We start from the raw sequence: 19,298 nt of genomic DNA, 5'->3' as shown, positions 1-19,298 counted from the left end.
CCAGCTCTAGAGCCATTCTGTTGGATTCCACCCTGCCACTCAGTGACCCCAACTTTAGAGTGAGATACACAAAGCTCCTTCTTTCTCTCCTCTCTCCCCGTCTGCGATCCCTCACTCTGAAAGAAACCCACAGACCAAAGGTGGTGTCTGGACCTCACTTCGATCAATTCATAAAGACACCAGAGCGCAACATGATCTCAGTGTTTCCCTCAGCTTGAGAATTTATTTGGAGCAAGAAGTAAACAAAAACTCTTTGTTGGTGGGGGAAAATGAATGCGGGGCTGCTGCCCAAATAAAAACACTACAGCGTATGGGAAACATAGATAGAGCATGTTTTGTGTTTGTGGTTTGTGGATAATCCACTTTTCAAACGAATGAGTGAATGAATGGATTTGAAATCTAATCCAGGTCAGACACACCCTCTGAAAACTTTCGCCTTTGGTCTTGCATCATTATAAAAGGTGTCATTTTCATTTCCTTAAATCACGAAGAATCTTCTGTCTAAATCTAATTAATCTAACAGGTTTAAAGGGTTTGGCTTTGTTGATTTCAAAGGGTAAGGAGACCTCCGGGAGGTCACTTTCTGAAACTGGCGGTGGAGGGAACAGCACAGAGGGATCAGGACCGGTCACAAGCACGTCCTACTTTCTTTATCAGCAGATAGACTTTGAAGTTTTAACTGAAAGCTATTGTGAAACTGTAAAAACAGCATTGGTATACACATTCAATGATAGTGTTTACAAATTAGTTTATTCTGTAAACAAGGATTTTGTCTTTTTCCATGGCGAAGAACAAACTTTCATGTTTATAGCTGATTTATTTTGATTTATTTTTTGATTTCACGTGGTCACGACCTGTTCAATTCTGAAACCAGCATTTGATTTGGAGTTTCTTTACATTGCTAAGTAGAAAATACTCAATATACATAATGACAGTATGACACATACTGCACTGTATCACTGTAGTGAAACCACAGTACAGCTTCCACTGAGTGAAATATTCATGGACGGACAAATGGTTTGTACATCATTTTGTACACATTATACACACATAAATGATCTCTTTGGAAGCTTTCAGATATTTTCTGTGGATTAGAACAACATGAGTCTGTTTATGATGATAATAGTCACACACCCCATCACCGATGGCACCGTTTTGGGTGCGGTTTCTTGCTCAAGGAGCAGGGGATGGATCCACCGACCTTCTGATCAGTGGACGACCCGGTCTACGTCCTGAGCCACAGTCGTCTTTAAGAATAGTATAATTACTAATCATGTGAAACTAATGACTAACATACATTTATCATTATGACAATGTGGATACCACTGACGTCTGTGATGTGCAAGGCTGAACCACCACGTGAAGAAACAAACTATCATCTGTCATCAAAATGAACCAGAACAATTAAACAAAACAGCTTTGTTGACCCAACAGTGTTCAGCCTGGCAACCACAGTGTCCGGTGGTGTCCCTACTCTGGTCAGGGTGACCCTGGTTTTTCTTTTCTGTGGACATTTCACTTTGGGGAATCATGGTGCCTCCCATGGAGGTGGAGCCCACTTTCACTGCTTCTTTCTCCTAAAACGAGTTCTACCTGCCAACCTGATCATTGGAAATCATTCCAATCATGGCTCTACAGATGTGTTCATGTCATAACAGCTGTCTGTTCAGGAGGTCCATGCTTTTCCCCTCTAACCTTTCACAGTACCCAGTGTACTATAGTTTGGGAAAGCCCAGTTATCATCTAAGTGTTCACACCTCTCTTCCTCTCGACTCTCCTCCAGATTAACTTCAGGTGTAAACCATCGTTCAGAGAATCAGCCTCTAGGAACATTCGAGAGGTGAGTTGTGGAAGTTTCTCTCTACTTATTGTTGTTGGGGGTCCAGGCAGTGCTGCTGCTGGGGCTGTTTTACAATCACTCTAACAGGGAAACCTCAGAAACCACAAGAGCTACAGCAACAATCCTCACTTTGTCTTCACCTTGAATCATATTTTTACGTGCTTCATGGATGCACTGTAATATTAAGTAAGGTATTTGAATTTGAAAATAACAAATTTTGTCATTTGTGTTTGTTCAGCCCATTGTGGCACGTCATCACTGGGTGCATCGGAGACGGCAAGAAGGCAAATGTAAACAATGTGGGAAGGTGGGTGGTACTTCTGGTATTTTATGTTGATTATGTTTGCTCATTATAACTTGAGTTCTTTAACATTAGTACATAGTGTTGTAGTACTTCAGACCGGTCTTAAGACCACTTTTTGATGGTCTTGATCTCGTCTCGGACTCGACCGCATTTATACTCGGTCTTGTCTCGGTCTCGGACATTGAAGACTCTGTATTTTATTTCAAGACCAGTCAAGACCATAACTTTGGGAATATCAATAAATTGCTTTTGCATTGTCTGATTTATTTGTTAACTTACTAACTTTCATTGGATGTAAAACTCTTGCTTCAAATGCAACCAATAACCCTAATTAAAAATGTGTTGTTACCATTAACGTCACCCCTCCCCGCGATGGTAAGCATGGAAAAACAGTGTTGAATAAAGATGCTTATGTTGATTTCAGCTCTTAGTGTTTGTATGTGGGCGTTTTTATGGGAATGTGGATCTTTCAGATCAATTTGAGAAGTGCCTATGATCTCGTTCCACATTATATTGTATGTCATGTAATGTGGGGAACTGGTCTTGGTCTTGACTCGGTCTCGCCTCCCTTGGTCTCAGCCCTTTAAGGTTTTGGTCTTGTCTCGGTCTTGACTTGGTCTCGGTTTGGGCGGTCTTGACTACAACACTATTAGTCCAGTAAAACTTTCTCTCTTACAAGTTGCTTGAGTAACCTTTTAACTATATAAAATAAATGAAACTGGTAGTTTAAATACTTTTTTAAGTAGCAGTGAAGCGCAAGATCCTTTCTGTTTCTTTTTTCTGTGCAGGGTTTCCAGCAGAAGTTTTCTTTCCACAGTAAAGAGATTGTGGCCATCAGCTGCTCCTGGTGCAAACAGGCTGTGAGTATGTTTGTTTGAAAAAGGGACATTTGACTTGACTTAAGATGCACTACCACAAAATTATATTCTTTCTATTCTACAGATCTCAATAAATATATATACATACATACAATATATATATAAACACATATATTTACTGTATTTCCCTCTTTAGTATCACAACAAGGTGTCCTGCTTCATGCTGCAGCAAATTGAGGAGGCTTGTCCAATTGGCGCTCACGCTGCCCTTATAGTTCCACCCACATGGATCATTCGGGTTCGACGCCATCAGGTAACACTGCTTTTAGTCACTCTTAACTAAAGAGTGTTTGTTTTTATGGGGGGTCAGAGACAACCACTAACCCTAACCCTACCCTCTACAGTACCTGTCTCATTATGCACGCACGAGTGTGTTTTACAAACACTGTATGTGTTATAACATGTATGGGACCTTTAGAGCAGAAAACATGATTGACTGTCCTTCATCCCATTTGCATTTATACTTAACTTACATCCACCCACCCACTGTAAGCAATGAAAAGTGTAAACAACAAAAGCTAAACATTTCAAGTGCAGAAAACAATGCAAGAAGCTGAACAAATAACAACTCCACATCATTACAGCCTCGACCGCTAACATACAAAAGTCATGCTCGGTTGGCCGTCGGGCCGCAACTCTACATCACCATTAGCTTAATATGCTGCACAGTGTGAATCAAGATATACTGAGCTACTCTGTCTCCAACACAGAGATGTATTATGTTAATAATGAATGCGGATGTGTTGATGTTAATAATATACTATTACTTCAACTTTTGTTTTAATGAGGGGAAACATCTTTTATTGTGAGAACAAACTGCATCACATCTTCCTCCCTGCTCTTCCTGAAATCAACCTGTCTCTGTTTTGTGTCTCTAGTCGTCAATGAAGTCGAGTAAGAAGAAGAAGAGAACATCGTTCAAGAGGAAAAGCAGCAAGAAAGGAGTAGAGGTCAGTCCTGTGATATATTCCGTGACTCTCTAGAAGCAGAACAAGAAGATATCACTGCTTTTCTCTCTATAAATACTCCTCATAGTGGTTTTGGTTCTTTGTTTCTGACACTTTAGCTTCTTATTATTTGCGTGCAACTTACTTCCCAGGAATGCACTAAACATCAAATATATGTCCACTTTTTCTGCTCATAGCCATGGAGGAAATCTGACTTGTCCACCCAAAGTCGTTCTCGTCACAGTGGTTTAGTTTCTTTGCTTTGTATGTGACCCTCTGAAACTCTTTTAAGTGTAAAGGATTTTAAGAGATTACACATGATTTCTGGTAGATTTTTGCTTGTGTTTATCTACAAATGAAAGGCTAACGAGCTGTTAGTTTTCCGTAATGTATAGGGACACCATGCTCTGCTATTCAGGCTCTGAGTAGATCATCTTCTTCTCTGGCAGGAAGGACGACAGTGGAAGCCATTTATAATTCGACCCATCCCTTCACCACTGATGAAACCACTGCTGGTGTTTGTCAATCCCAAGAGTGGAGGAAACCAGGTATTCATGAACAATCCAGGGGACCTTTTCTCAAACCAGTTCATTAGTCAGCCAGTGTGTAAACAACTGTAGTCAATCAATACATGGTCTTAGTCCTAGCTAACCCTAACCCTGCAAATTAGTTTTGTTACGTTCCAGTCTTCCAATGTCCTTTTGGTTTCTCCGCCTGACAGGGCACTAAGATCCTGCAGTCCTTCATGTGGTATCTGAACCCCAGACAGGTGTTTGACCTGAACCAAGGAGGACCAAAGGAGGGGTAGGTCTCTCTTTTCGTCGTCGTTTCACACACACATATTAACATCAGTGAACATCTACTGGTGATTCTGGTCTGATTTGACCGCTAACCAGTATCAATCTGTCAATCTTTTAGCCTGGAGCTGTATCGTAAAGTCCACAACCTGAGGATCCTGGCCTGTGGGGGGGACGGCACTGTGAGTAGAAATACACACAAAGACATAGACTATTTGTATACACATAGATGTATAATAAGAAATATATTTGTAAAGTACAACACTAAATATTCACCCTACAAACTGCAGAGAGGATAGAAACATGTGACAGAAAATAGTTGTGATTGAGCAGACTAAGTAATACAAAGAAGCTTAAAAAAGAATAAACCGGTGTGATACTGTGGATAGTTTAAAACATGAATATTTATTGGGAGGTAGCAGATTAAACCTGGTGATATGAGCACTTGTAGCTACAAATCTGCACGTCTGTGTGTGTGTGTGTGTGTGTGTGTGTGTGTGTGTGTGTTGAACCAGGTGGGCTGGATCCTGTCTTGTCTTGATGAACTGGCATTAAACCCTCACCCTCCTGTTGCTGTGTTACCACTTGGAACAGGAAATGATCTCGCCAGGACCCTCAACTGGGGAGGGGTGCGTGCAAACACTGACAAAACACACTGACACATAACTAAACTGAATTAGTGCATCCAGATAGCCCAGCTGTTGGAAATCTGAGCTACTGCAGGCTCACTTCTAATTCAGCACTCAACGAGTCCCTCATATGCTGCATTGAATATTCTGCATTTGCTTTGTTTTTTCATTTAATCTGTTGGTTCACACAGCTATATGTTCTCAGCAGATGCATATGTACCTGTATGTTTTATGTAGCTCTGAATGTATTTTCAGGGCTACACAGACGAACCTCTGTCTAAGATCCTGTCCCATGTCGAGGATGGAGCGGTTGTCCAGCTAGACAGATGGAATCTACAGGTTGAACCAAACCAAAGCGCAGTGGCTGAAGCGGAAGAACAAATAACTGATAAGGTCAGTGCACATACCAAGCCCCCAGGATGTGTGCCATGCTTTGAAGCCAATGTGACTTATTGGCCAAACCGGGTCCGTCACGTGACGCACACTGGCCCCAGAAGACTTAAAGAAGTGGCTGTAAAACCGTGGATAATTTTTTCACTATGAAAATCATATCCATTCAGTTCGATAACATTTGAAAACTCTTGAGCCGCACAATTAAATCATTTTATCCGCATTGAAGTTAGTGGATGCCAGGCAAAACTAAGTCTCTGATGCGCTTGCTTCTGTGAGGCTGCACATCTGGGTAATTTTATACTCCCCAAAAAAACTTCAGGAAGAGTTAAAGAGGACAGACGAGCAATAGATACTGCATATACAGAATAGGCCAGCATAATGAAATTACAGTATGGATAATCATGATCACAAAATTATAAATAGATTGTGGGACAAGGGCAGACACGCCATTCAAACAGGTTGGAGAAAGGAGCACACAGAGGGAGAGAGAGAGAGACAAGAGGGGGGCTGAATCTCCTGGAGGACGAAGATCCAGATCCAGAATATCTTGAATGAAGCACCGACAGCCAGGGGAGAGAGAGAGAGGTCCCAGGACGCCAGCGGTCCAGCACAGAGACGTCTGAGTGAAAAGATAGGACAAGGAATAAATAGGGAGAGGGGGAGAGAGACATGACAAACGGGGTTGCAGAAGTGAAGTTTTCAGAAGATTTACCATATACTCGTTAGCAGGACAAACATGGATACATTGAGACTGACTGATGCTGGAAGTCAAGTGGTAACAGCTACAAGATGAGTTTTAAGTTTGGATTTAAAGGCCCCAGTAGAGTCACACTGTCTAATGTCAACAGGGGTTTATTCCACAGGAAGGGGGCACGAAGAAGAAGAAAATAAAATAGTTTTGTCCTAGTTAAAATTTCAGCCGCAGCACGCTGAACTATTCAGTACCAGCACGCAGCCGGCCTTGAAAGCAGATTGAAAAGGTTAAAAGAGATAACTGTTAAATATGTGACACAACTCTTTCTAGTACTTTTGAAATGAACGGAAGGTTGAAAATTATTTGGAGACCATGGATCAAGATTTCTTAAGTAAAGGTTTTACCACAGCAGAGATCTTTTAAAAAGTTTTGCTGGTAAGGCAACGAGGAGGCAGGTGGTTGGTTTAGAAGAATGTCAGAGAGAGATGGTTTCAAGATTTGCCTGCAGAGGTAGCTGGAGATGAGTCATTTTGTATCTAATCTCATCTATTTTCTTACAGAAAAAGTGTAAACAAACATGAGCCATAGAGGGTGAGCAGCTAACAGATGGCAGCTTTTGAGAAAGTTTAAAAATCTAGGATTGTGTTTATTGTGGCTGATTAGGGAGAAATAAGCTGCTTTGGCTGCAGACAGAGCTCGCTTGTAATTCAATAAACTCTTGAAGCCATGCACAGCACATTCAACAACACAGACATTCAAAGTGTTTTACATAAAACACAAAAGCAACATAGGGAAAAGACACAGAAATACAATTTAAAAAAAGAGTCAAATAGAAAATCAAAACATGTTAATTTACCTGATAAACATTTTAACCTACTGTTTAGTAAAATGTTCATAATTTCCATAATGGGTTATGATTAATCTGGCTTTTCACCTTCCATTGTTTTGTTTTTTTAATTTCCCATCTCTCACACCTTTATCATAGGATATTTATTTCCTCTTATCCACCGTCGTCACTGAGAATCCAGATTGTTTTTTCCATAATCTTGGCAAAAGCAGTCAAAAAACAGCAGAGAAAAACTTCCTTAGAATTCTACTCGGGCCATCTGTGTGAACCAGCTAATCAATACTCACTAATTTTGGGAGTTTGTGACGGTGACATGACCAAATCAGAAGTTGGTCTTGTCTTGTGTTTTATCTTTGTGCGTGTGTTTGCTCTCTCAGCTTCCTCTAGATGTTTTCAACAATTACTTCAGTCTTGGATTTGATGCCCATGTGACTCTGGAGTTCCACGAGTCAAGAGGTACATTCATATTAATAATCAGAGCAATGACAAACAAATATTCCTGGTAATGGCCACAACTGCACTATATACTATTTGAGAAGCTCCTTAGAATTGTTTAAATTAATATTGATGCTACTTGTAAATGAAATGTTTTATTGATTTACTGTCTCTCTGTCTGTCGCTGTTTTAGAGGCCAACCCAGAGAAGTTCAACAGTCGTTTCAGGAATAAGATGTTCTATGCTGGGGTGAGTGCACCTCCGCGTTAAAGATCAGTGTGTGAATGTTTGTTTTAAAACAGTTTTAACATTTTAACACAAAATATGCTTGTTTGCTGTCCAACGCACAATCACAAGTCGTCATTTTCATCTCAACACTGTAGTTATGTTGTAAAAATGAATCACAAGCATCACATGAGGTCGCTGGCACATGCAGCGTGGACGGACTTGATGAAGCTTAAATGCTGGAGGACTGAATATCTTTATTAAATTAATTTGTCTCAATTACTTTTTCTGAAACATTTCATTTGCACTGTGAAAGGCCATCACTCACTCACAACATTTCTATTAGATACAGTTCAATGAGATCATCAGTCACCAAAATAACACGTTCCAGGACAGTCAAATGTTTATGAAGATGTGTCTCCTTGTGTCATTTCTCATTGAACATTATAGTCAGTAACCCAAGTCAAATATTCTCCACTGTTGAATTAATACACCTGTCATACAAACACCAGTTGCAACAGTCTTTTCACAGGTTTCTCACTGTCACCTTTCTGGGATGTCCGTATTCACATTATGTATCTTAAACTCAGAAGTAAATCATATTTCACTGAGTGTTGTTTTTTCTTCTTTTTCTTCTTTATTCAGATTTAATCTCAGACATTACATCCCCAAATACAGACAGTTTATTTAATTCCCAACCAGAGAGGAGAATATTTTGGATCATTGGTACAGTCAGCAGTGTCTTCCACACCATCCTTCACTCTGACCACATCATGGACCCCTAGTTCCTGCATAAAAGCAGAAATTAAAGCTCTCTAAACCTTTTGTAAATGTATCCAAGAACAGTGGATATAGAGGATCTTTGTGCGTGCTTGGACTGCTAGGTACCATCACGCAGTAGGGTGAGCTGTAACAATGACACACCCTGGTCTCCAGCCAAACTCAAGACAGTTGAAGCGTTCAGAGAGTTAAAGTACAGAAGCTAAACGACTGTACGCTGAGAAACTAAAGCAAAGGAGACTTCTAGTATTATTATCATACCAGCTGTGCTGCTAAAGTGTTCTGGGTCTCTCAGTTATATCACACCAGTTGCCTTCCAGGATGTGTAACAGGTGTTGGTCTTCAGGCTCCATTTTATTTAGAAGACATTAAATGACTCAGGTCGGGCTGCTCTATAGAAGCGTGATAAAGGACACACTTAAATATGTTTGCTGTGAAGAAGACTGTTATTTGAGAACACTCTGTCTCTGACTTTGCCAGAGGCAGTGGAAGAAAGCTCCATCCTACTGTGGGTTTTCACAATGTGCTCCTCTGAGAGAATCCTGCTGACCTGTTTGCCTGTCTGTGTGTGTGTCTTATACAGACAGCATTCTCCGATTTCCTGATGCGAAGCTCCAAAGACCTGTCTAAGCACATCAAAGTGGTGGTGAGTCCCTGTCAATCCAGCAGTCAGTTATTGTTGTGGAAACACCGAGTCGCTCCATCTCTCTCTCTCTCTCTCTCTGTCTGTTTCCCTCTCTCTGTCAAAACATACTGCTTGGAGAGAGAGGATGAATGTGCAGGATGATTGTTAACTAGTGTGGGGGGATTTTTCACCACTGTGGTGATTCCACAGGCTGTCAACAGCTTTGTTTCTAAAACCCGACTGTCGGGCCACACAAACTATTTTTCACTGTTTCCTGTGGAATAACGATGCAAAAAAGTGGCCAAAATGTCCATTTATAAAAGTAGAAAAATAAAGTTTCCAATGTTTGTTGGCCAGAGTCACAGAGTTTTACTCAGTGACTCTACAGTATGTCTCCGTGGTGCTTCACTGGAGCCATCTGTTCTGTTGGTGAGGGGGAGCTGTGCTTTAACCCTCTGTTTCTATGAGACATCTTTAATACTTTTTAATCATTGTTCTACTGCGTAGTCTGGTTAACATGTCTTGTCTTGCATGTCCTTGTTTATGAAGAAATAAATGTGTTTTAAAATGCAATCAAATCAGTCTCTCTCTGTCTCTCTCCGTCTCCAGTGTGACGGGACAGATATAACATCAAAGGTCCAGGACTTGAAGCTGCAGTGTCTGGTCTTCCTCAACATCCCCAGGTGACACTGCCACTACTGTTACTGATACTACTTTCAACCCAAAATCGTGCTGAAAGAGGTTACCCCTTATTACACAACATCCAGAAGTGTAAAATTACCTTGACATGTCATGCTAATGTATTTACTAAATTGTAATGTTTATTTTCCTTCCTGATTGACAGAGACTAAAAATCTGTGCATGTTGGTGGAAAGAATATGTATATGTGTGATTTGTTCAGTGAATTTAAGCCAATATGTGCATTTTGCCATCCTCTCAGTGTCACTCAGTAGGCGCCCAAATAATCTTTGCCATTTGAACACTTTAAGGTGAGGTGGACTACACATCAGTAAAGAAAGGATCAGATGTTGATCAGTTTTATTTGAACCAATCCATTAAAGTATACCCATAAAGCCCTGATACAGATCCTCCTGTGTATTAATCCAGAATAAGTTTTGTAGCGGTTGAGCTAATTGCTTGTGGTTTCGGTGGTTTGTTAGATTCAGGATGGTGGCTCGAGGATCTGCTAATACATATTAAGCAAATAATTCTTGTTTGGGGAATCAGGCCTCTCAGCAGAGTCCTTGTATGTTTGGATTCTTTGAGAGCGCCCTTAAGCAGCAGGGCCTTTTCCACCAAATCTATCTGTACAACCACACGCTATAAATTGTCAGCATCTTGACATAAGTATCTCTGACAGTGCATGTTGTGTTCTTCAGGTACTGTGCAGGCACTACACCTTGGGGAAACCCCAGTGAGCATCGCGACTTTGAACCTCAACGCCACGATGATGGATACATCGAGGTCATTGGATTCACTATGACTTCACTGGTATGGAGCTCACAGTATACTGGTAGAGAGTCTGTCTTTCTATAAATATGAATGTGATCTTACAAGGGGTGTCGGTTGTGATGATTAGTATTATTACTCTTTATGATAATATTTACAGTGTTTGTGCCTAAGGTAAGTTTAGGTTTAGTTCAATTTAAACAATATTTCCAGAAGCTTCAAGATCTTTCTAACTCAAAAAAAAAAGTTTTCTGTTCAATAAAAAGATTTTAAACTGGTTTCCCAAACTAGCAGTTGCTAGTCCAAAGAATGATGGTAGCTGGAACTGTCATATTATCTTGAGTTGTATGACGTTTGAGATATTGACATGACTTTCCATATTTTATATTCTCATACAAAATAATGTAAATATTTTCTTGTGCAAAACAACCAATGAGCTCTGTTATGTTATTTCCAGCTACATCTTTTGAGTCACACACATAAAAAAAGTCTTTTAATGTGCAGCTGGCCAGACGGTCAGATGAATGTTTGAGGATTTTGGAAAGAACAGCAGAGCAGAGTTAAATTATTATTTTACGTTTTTCAAATATGACAAAAGACTTATCTTTCAGAGAAAACAGATGCTGTCGCACATAAATGTCATTATATTGCATACAGACAGTACAGCTTTAATTGGACCCAGTAATTAAAAACTACCATCATAAGTTAAAAGCATAGAAAAAGAATCATCCATCTGTCGCACGATATGATGCCACAAGGAAACGGTACAAATCGACAGTATTTAATGAAGTCATAGCAATTAGTCATTACTCCAGCAAACTGAAATGTTGACGTGTGTGTTTGTGCGTGTGTGTGCAGGCTACGCTGCAGGTCGGAGGTCATGGCGAAAGGTTGAACCAGTGCAGAGAAGTCACCCTCACCACCACGAAACCTCTTCCTGTACAGGTACATACTGTACATATACCTGTCACTGTACTGCTTTGTAGCACCACAGTTGTTAACATTCATACTGTTCCATATACAAACGGGGCAGATCAGAAAACAAGGAGGCTTGATACGACCCAATACACTTGCAAAGACCCGTCTCTAATACAAGCCTGCTTCAAATAAAGGCCTGTTTGAGAATTTACTTTGTGTGATTGATTGGTTGTTTTGTATTGATGTTAGGTGGATGGTGAACCATGCAGACTTGCTCCCTCTGTCATCCGCATCAGCCTCAGAAACCAGGCAAACATGGTTCAGAAAACCAAACGACGGACCTCGATACCACACCTCAATGAGTAAGTTTTACATTTACACACCTTTAGCCCGCTCAAGTCAGTAATAGTTTCTTCTTTCATGGCCATGGTAAGTAGCGTTATCGTGTGTGACATTTACTTTCCAACAGATGAGCCTTTAGATGGACATGAAAAGCTATAACTTATAATAATTAATCTGCTAAAAGTGGTCTGGTCTTGTTTGTGTCTCAGTCAGCAGCCAGTGCCAGACAAGCTGAGGATCAGGGTCAACAGGATCAGTATGGCTGACTATGAGGCTCTGCACTATGACAAGGAGAAACTACGACAAGCATGTAAGGAAACGCACACGCGCGCTAATATTATCACATTACATGTGTTTTGCTTTCACAGGCACCGAACAGTCATAACCAGACTTCATGCAAGAGTTTCTCATGAACAAACATACAGTGTTAATGATAATAATTATAGATTCAAACCAATGTTTTTGTTATGCCATGTTCACAGAAAGTTGATTTGCTCAAAGCAGCCATACAGTTTATTCAATTCGTGGAAACTATTACCTAGTGTATCTCAAGCCATGACGTGCTTCCCTTATTGTGAATTATCAAAATATTTGTGGACAAAATGTTTATCAAATATAAGCAAAATAACAAAATATGGACATATAGTCAAAATTACATATACTTATACGAACCAGGGAATGTATGTGCCAGTTTTTGCTTGAATCTGACTAAGTGTGTGGAAGTTATGGCCTTTAAATGGTGTATAATTCATAATAAAAAAAATCAGGAAATGTATGCTGTGCAAAACAAAAACAAAAAGCAATAGGCTTAAATACATCAAAAATACAAACACTTGTATTTTAAATGTCAATCTTATTTTCTGTAAAGATGATTTCGTCTTATCTGATCACATTTTCGACCAGCTGCTTCTTGCTTGTCAGTATGTGATTAAGATGTCTATTAAGAGGGTCATGAAGCTGCAGGTTGATGTAGCCTTCCTAAGTGACAACAGCATCTTCAGGCTGAAGTGGTAATAAAATCACTTGATGATTAGAAGGTGGAGCAGTGATGTGAGGGTCAAAAAGATAGTTTCCCACTGTTTCTCATTCCTCACTGCTGTGTGTGTCTGTGTACGTATGAAAGATGACTTTAACTTACATAGAATGCTCAACGGTGAGCAGCGCTTGAATCGCTGATGTTTCAGGAATATAGAGAGGGAAAGCTCCTCCTATCTGTTTATTTTCTCACAGCACACACACACATAGAGGTAGTTCATGTTAACTTTTGACAAAGTTTTGACACATGGTGGCGCTGTTACCTTTTACAACACAGTAACTATTTTAAATTGATGTGAATGCAGAAAAGGTTCTTTTTGTTTCTGTGTTTTACATATCATTTGTATGTACTGTACAGGGACTAAAACCTAATCCATCAAGGGAATATGTCTTCGTGTTTCATACTCATTCATATTAAAATGTATCAAAAAAATGAAATATATCAAATTTAATCCCAAAATGTTTCCTCTATTGGTAAAATTTAAAAATCTCCATGCTTTTTTATAGCTCATCCTTTGTTCTTGCTCTCTGAAGTTTGAGTTGTTTTCTCATTATGCAAATCAATCACTGCTATCAACTTGTGGATGTGTCACACTTGGGGAGATGGTAAAAATATGCCTCATACCCAGAGGCACAGTGGTTATATCATCTCAATGCCATTTCTCTCACGTTGGCTCTGTATTTTACCCTAAAAATGGATAGAAAAAAGAGATTGTTGCTGTTAACCTTTCATAACTGTACAGGTATAACTATACAAAAACTATCATGTAAGATACTATTGAATAAATTACAATAATATAGTTTGATGCTCAGGTGACAAATTAGTTGTTTTGGCAGACCAACAAGAGATTTCAGAGAGCCTTAAGTTAAATTTTTGTTTCTGACGAGCTTCTTTTTTAATCAGGGGCCAAGTCATTCAGAGATATAAAAATAACAAGATATGACAAGACCAAATGTCCAATTTCCAACAACAAAGCTATTATAATACAATTAGTTATAAATGCTGTACTGGCTAATATAGTGAGTTATAATGTAAAATGATGATAATGAGAATAGATGCAGAAGTGTGGGATAATGTAAACTTACTGTGTGTAGTTTGTGTGCACATTAGCTTTTATGTAAATACATTGACATGTTGCACATTAACTGTTGTATTGCACATGTATTTCATTTACAATTATATAAAACAAAGACAAACTTCAATCCTCACATTTGAGAAGCTGGAACCCGAGAAGGTTTGGCATTATTTAATGACACGTGACTTCATTAATCTGCTATCAAAACGTTTGCCTGTTGTTATCACTAATTGACTAATCAAATAATCAACTTGTTGTTCTAATTAGCACTAATATGTATAATGTCTTTGGAAATTGTTCAGCCCATTTGCCTTTTTCCCACATTCTGTTGTGTGGTTACAAAAATCCTGAACACATGAGCTATCTATCACATGCACAACAGAGCATGGTGCACCATGCACAGCAACCAATCAGTTGCTACTTGTCTGCTACTTGAAAAGGTCAGTTAAAAAAGGGAGCATCCTCAAAGAGTCTATGAAAAAAATGCAATAGTTGTTATTTGAAAGCAATGTTGTGGTGGTTGTTTGAAGATGGTTAATAACCTCCTCTGCTCTTCCTGCCTGTTATGTGTGAGGAATGTTTGAAGAGTAGTGAATTTGCCCAGAAGTGAACAGGCTACACTTTTCTAGGATCCGCCAAGATCTGACTTGGTCTCTGTTAGTTGAAGTTTCTTTTGCTTGCTTTGTCTTCTTCATTGAGGTATTTAGTGTCAATGAGAGGTGTGTGTTTGTGTCTGTGTGGGTGGGTTCAGGAGCTCCTCGCTCGGTTTGACAGCTCTCCCAGCACAATGAGCTGTGTGATGTATAGCCAGCAGTGTTGTGTTGGTGCAGCGGGAGGCAAACCTGCGCCGCCTCAGGGAGCAGCCTTTACTGTTTCAACTACGTACGTCGGCTTACTGATGACGGGCCAGCTTGGTCAGGCTCATTTAAAAAAATAAAAGACAAATGCCAACATCAAGTATGAATTTTGGCACTTTAAGTGTCAGATGTTGAGCAAATGTGTCGCCTGTGATTTGGCTGTATTGCGCCTTAATTATATTACCACACAGAAATTCTCTTTCATTTTTTTGTGATATTGAGCGGCGGTGGGCTATAGAAGCACTGGAGTTCCTATTCATGTCGTCTCATCTCTGAATAGGAGATGACTGCTGCACAATCAACGTTTTTATGTTCTTTTATTCACTATGATACAGCGCAGTTACAGTGGGCAGAAGGTTGGTCTTTTCTCCGGTATGTTAGGGAAAAGCCACGGATTACTGTGTCTTTTTCAACTTGATTGTTTTTCAATAGTAGCAATCCACTGGCATCAAAAACACAAGTAACCCATGCTGACCAATCACAGTTTTTGTGGTCTCCAAACGGTATCTCTGTAGTGGACGTTGTCCTTTTTGAGGAGGCGCTAAAGCTACACCGTAACCCATGTAAAACACACAACTTTAAGTCTCCCTTGACTTGTAATTTGCCCTAAAAGACTTTAAACGACCCGGTGTGACCTTACCTATAAGCTGTTTCAGTCTGTCACAAAGAGTATGTTCTCAGCAAATATTCCAGTATAACTTCCAGCATTTTCTCTTATCTCAAAACTAATTCAGCTGTGTTATTGTGCCCCAAAACACTTGATGTAGCAGTCAGGCTGGTTCACCAGACTACCATATATTTAATTACATTCATCTGGAGTCCCGGGTCTACCTCCGTCCCTGCTAAGTGACCAGAATTAAAACTAGCAGCACTCACAGTGGCCTAAGGGCTTGAGTTGAGCACCACTGTATAAGTAGATATCAAAGTGCTGTTGGATAATTGTCTTGTTCCTCTGTATCTGCAGCCATTCCTATGGGACTGATCGTGGTTCACGGTGACAGCGACTTAGAAACCTGCAGAGAACACATCCAGCGTTTGCAGGAGGTAAGAAGGAGGGGGGAGGGGGTGTGTAAAGATGAAAAGGGCACAGTTGTGTGTCACTGATTGTTTAAAAAAAAGAAAAAAGCCGTCACACAAAGCCAGATGAAAAAGAGAGGACGCAGAAATTATTTTATTTGGAACAACACTAATCAAACAGTGTGCAAATTGAGTTAATGAAATTATGTCGGATTCGTTTTACATAACACAAAAAAAAACAGATGCAGAACAATCAGAAAGCAATACTGTGATGTGTTTCAGTCAGGAAAGTGGATGTCTTCGCATGATGGTCCTGTGGGAAGGGCTAAGTTCTCTCTGAAATTTGCATGTAATTGCTCAACCAATCAGTGGGCTGCAAGTTGTCAAGCCTGTAGACCACTCTCCTCTCTGCTCTCCTATGCTCCCGTCTTCCTCTCTAGGACTTCTGCTCTGTTCATCCCTCTTTCAGATGCTTGGGACTGCAGGTCAGTAGTTGCTGGATGCTGGAGTTGCTTTAGTGTTGTTTTTGTTTGGCTCAGAGGCACAAGGGAAACTAACAGCTAACACTTTTACTGGAAAACCTTAAAGGCATCAAAAGTCAGTCATATCTTTCATGTTGCATTGACAATCAGTGCAAACAAGCAACACTTAAAAGTAAAAACGATATCACACGCAGGAAAGACAGTATGCCACACTGACTGCCAGCAGAATTCAATGTAAATATGATGTCAGTGGAAGAAGGCAAATGCAGGGAGTTGGAAGTAACGTCAGTTAGGAGGAAAACAGTTAAGAAAAGATGCACATCTTTTAAATCAAGGGAGTACACAGTACAGGAATACACATTACACTAGTAGATGTACAACCTCCCCAAAATAAAATAAATTGCAGTATGCTGTACCAAAGTTATTTACACCACAGTTACTAAACCCCATGGCCCATCTCTTGGGCATATGACTATAGGGATGACAGCTTTGGCAGTTACTGTGATAGCTACTATCACCTCACATCATACCATTGTAATGATTATGTCTGTGACGACATTAGTTTGACTGTAACACTAACTACATGCACGTGTTGTATGTGTGCAGTGAATCGACATGGTTGTGCCCACCGGGCGTTGTAGTGAAGCTACTGGTAACACATCTGTCATATTCGATAGAAGTGTTGTTGTGTAGCTTAATGATGCTCTCTTGGCTAATTAGTTAAAAGGAGAGTAGTCATAGTACAGCTACCATAATTATCCATCCATAGCATCGCAGATTCAACCACAGATGCAGCCGTAGTCCGAGCAGTAAATCAGAGCTTCATCCAGCACAGTCAGGCAGAGCAGCTGCAGTTCTGCTCACGGCCAGTGGCTGAATACAGTCGAAGCACGGCCTTTTGAAAGGAATAATGAGCAGTAAATGTCAAGTGTCACATCATCTCTCCTTTCCCTAAACTGCCGGTGTTTTATAACTGGACTGGAACAACAGACTATCTGTTCCTATGTATCATAGGGAATGAGAATAAAATTGAATGTAGTTCTGAAAAGATTTTCTATATGTGACGCTCTGGGGGCTCTGTAGCAAAATGTAAGATCTTTCTGGGACATGGCTCTCCAAAACAGGCTTATACGTAGACAATATTTAATCACAGCAGCAATATAGAGAGAGATTCAAGTAGGAGCTACCAGACTGCTCCGATTCTGCGTCAGGTCTATCAGGCTTATTAAAATGTTTTTTCAACCATCAAACCCATGAGTACTTCCTGTCTAAATCCAGAGGTGGATTTCGGTAGAACGGTTACATCTGACACCTGTGAGTGATAGCCAGCGTGACTGACTGACAGATATCTAGTTAAAGAGGGCTGTAAATGTTCCACCAACATGAAATCCTGCTTTAAATTCCTCCAACACACACACACACACAACTCTAAACAAACTAACACCACCCACACACATAAACAGAACCGATTCTGCACTCTAGGGGTTACAAAGTACAGAATATGGCCAGTAATGCATTACACAACACAATACACAAACACAGATACACAAATAATACCATGTTTAATCTTCTTACAGCAAAACAGAACCAATGTGAGATGGAAATGTTAAGTGAGAACAGGAATTGACTGATTTATGGATATAATATACCCTATTGTTATTACTCATTTAAGTTCTCCAGCTAAGTTTTTGTTTTTAACTTCTCCCATTAATCCCCTCCCTTCTCACAAAAACAAAGTAATGATAAATAAATAAAATAGCAACAATTATAGTACACAGTACAATTAATTGTACAACTTAAATACAATAAAATAAGAAGAAATAAATAAAGGGAATGGGCAATTGGTGATGTACAAAATCAACATGTCAACCTTATGCACAGCAGCCCACAAGGTCACAGTCCAACATGTATGAACCTGTACACTGCTAGATCTGCAACCATGTTACCCTCTTGTATACAACTATATACATATACAACACATGAATAATACATGTGAGTAAAAAAACCATTAGGAAAGTTGGAATAAAAAAATAAGTACGCAACTGACTAATAAAAATTAATTAGACATGGAGTTACTTTCTAGCTGGATCCAACTATTATCTGTAACCCGAGATCCAGAGCACAATTTTACGCATTTTAGCTGCCATAATATGTCATAATATGACTCAATATTTGGTTGGCTGAGTCCTCTCTGTGACCTCCCCCTCTGGAGCAGAGCTTTGTGAATTCTTGGGGGTTTTACAACCCCATATAAAATTGGAAATTATGGAAAATATAAGTAAGTGTTAAGGTAAAATTATGGGTAAACATTGAAATAGATAGGAGCACGTTAATATTAATGGATTGTACTCTACCAGCTAGAGAGAGAGAGAAGTGGGATGTTCCATCTCTGCAGATCAGTTTTCACTTTAGTTGATAGAGCTGGACAATTTCCTCATGTAGCAAATGGCTGGAGCTAAATATTTAAACCTATGGGATACTAGATTATGGTATTCCCTGGACTAACTGAATATACAATACAATTTTAATTTAATAAAAAATATTACTAATTTTGATACCTCAACAACGCTAATTAGCTTTAAGAGCAATTTATAGGGTTCAATAAAGCTGATGATACACAGGGCAACTTTTTGAGCAATGTTGCTGGGCAATGTTGCTAATGGAAAGTCCAACTATGTTTCCAACAGATAGCGGTGGTGCGTGGGCGGGTGGTGGGGGAAGGGGATTA

At 39.8% G+C, this 19,298-nt stretch overlaps 1 protein-coding gene across 5 annotated transcripts in view; it reads left to right on the top strand.

The window, feature by feature from the left end:
- Positions 1 to 19,298, top strand: part of LOC123973064 (diacylglycerol kinase zeta-like) — a 117,857-nt gene that overhangs the window by 44,124 nt on the left and 54,435 nt on the right. For all 5 annotated transcript variants that reach the window (XM_046052956.1, XM_046052947.1, XM_046052930.1 and 2 more), the window contains 19 exons: positions 1,784 to 1,840; positions 2,079 to 2,147; positions 2,933 to 3,004; positions 3,159 to 3,275; positions 3,901 to 3,972; positions 4,419 to 4,517; positions 4,691 to 4,773; positions 4,888 to 4,948; positions 5,282 to 5,395; positions 5,651 to 5,788; positions 7,707 to 7,785; positions 7,958 to 8,013; positions 9,353 to 9,415; positions 10,004 to 10,077; positions 10,774 to 10,885; positions 11,702 to 11,788; positions 12,011 to 12,123; positions 12,313 to 12,413; positions 16,036 to 16,115. In XM_046052956.1, coding sequence (XP_045908912.1) covers positions 1,784 to 1,840; positions 2,079 to 2,147; positions 2,933 to 3,004; positions 3,159 to 3,275; positions 3,901 to 3,972; positions 4,419 to 4,517; positions 4,691 to 4,773; positions 4,888 to 4,948; positions 5,282 to 5,395; positions 5,651 to 5,788; positions 7,707 to 7,785; positions 7,958 to 8,013; positions 9,353 to 9,415; positions 10,004 to 10,077; positions 10,774 to 10,885; positions 11,702 to 11,788; positions 12,011 to 12,123; positions 12,313 to 12,413; positions 16,036 to 16,115 — 1,647 coding nt within the window. The remainder of the gene's footprint in view (positions 1 to 1,783; positions 1,841 to 2,078; positions 2,148 to 2,932; positions 3,005 to 3,158; positions 3,276 to 3,900; positions 3,973 to 4,418; positions 4,518 to 4,690; positions 4,774 to 4,887; positions 4,949 to 5,281; positions 5,396 to 5,650; positions 5,789 to 7,706; positions 7,786 to 7,957; positions 8,014 to 9,352; positions 9,416 to 10,003; positions 10,078 to 10,773; positions 10,886 to 11,701; positions 11,789 to 12,010; positions 12,124 to 12,312; positions 12,414 to 16,035; positions 16,116 to 19,298) is intronic.

Source organism: Micropterus dolomieu, linkage group LG01 (assembly GCF_021292245.1).
Source record: "Micropterus dolomieu isolate WLL.071019.BEF.003 ecotype Adirondacks linkage group LG01, ASM2129224v1, whole genome shotgun sequence".
Classification (NCBI taxonomy): Eukaryota; Metazoa; Chordata; class Actinopteri; order Centrarchiformes; family Centrarchidae; genus Micropterus; species Micropterus dolomieu.
This window is presented reverse-complemented; position numbering and strand designations above follow the sequence as displayed.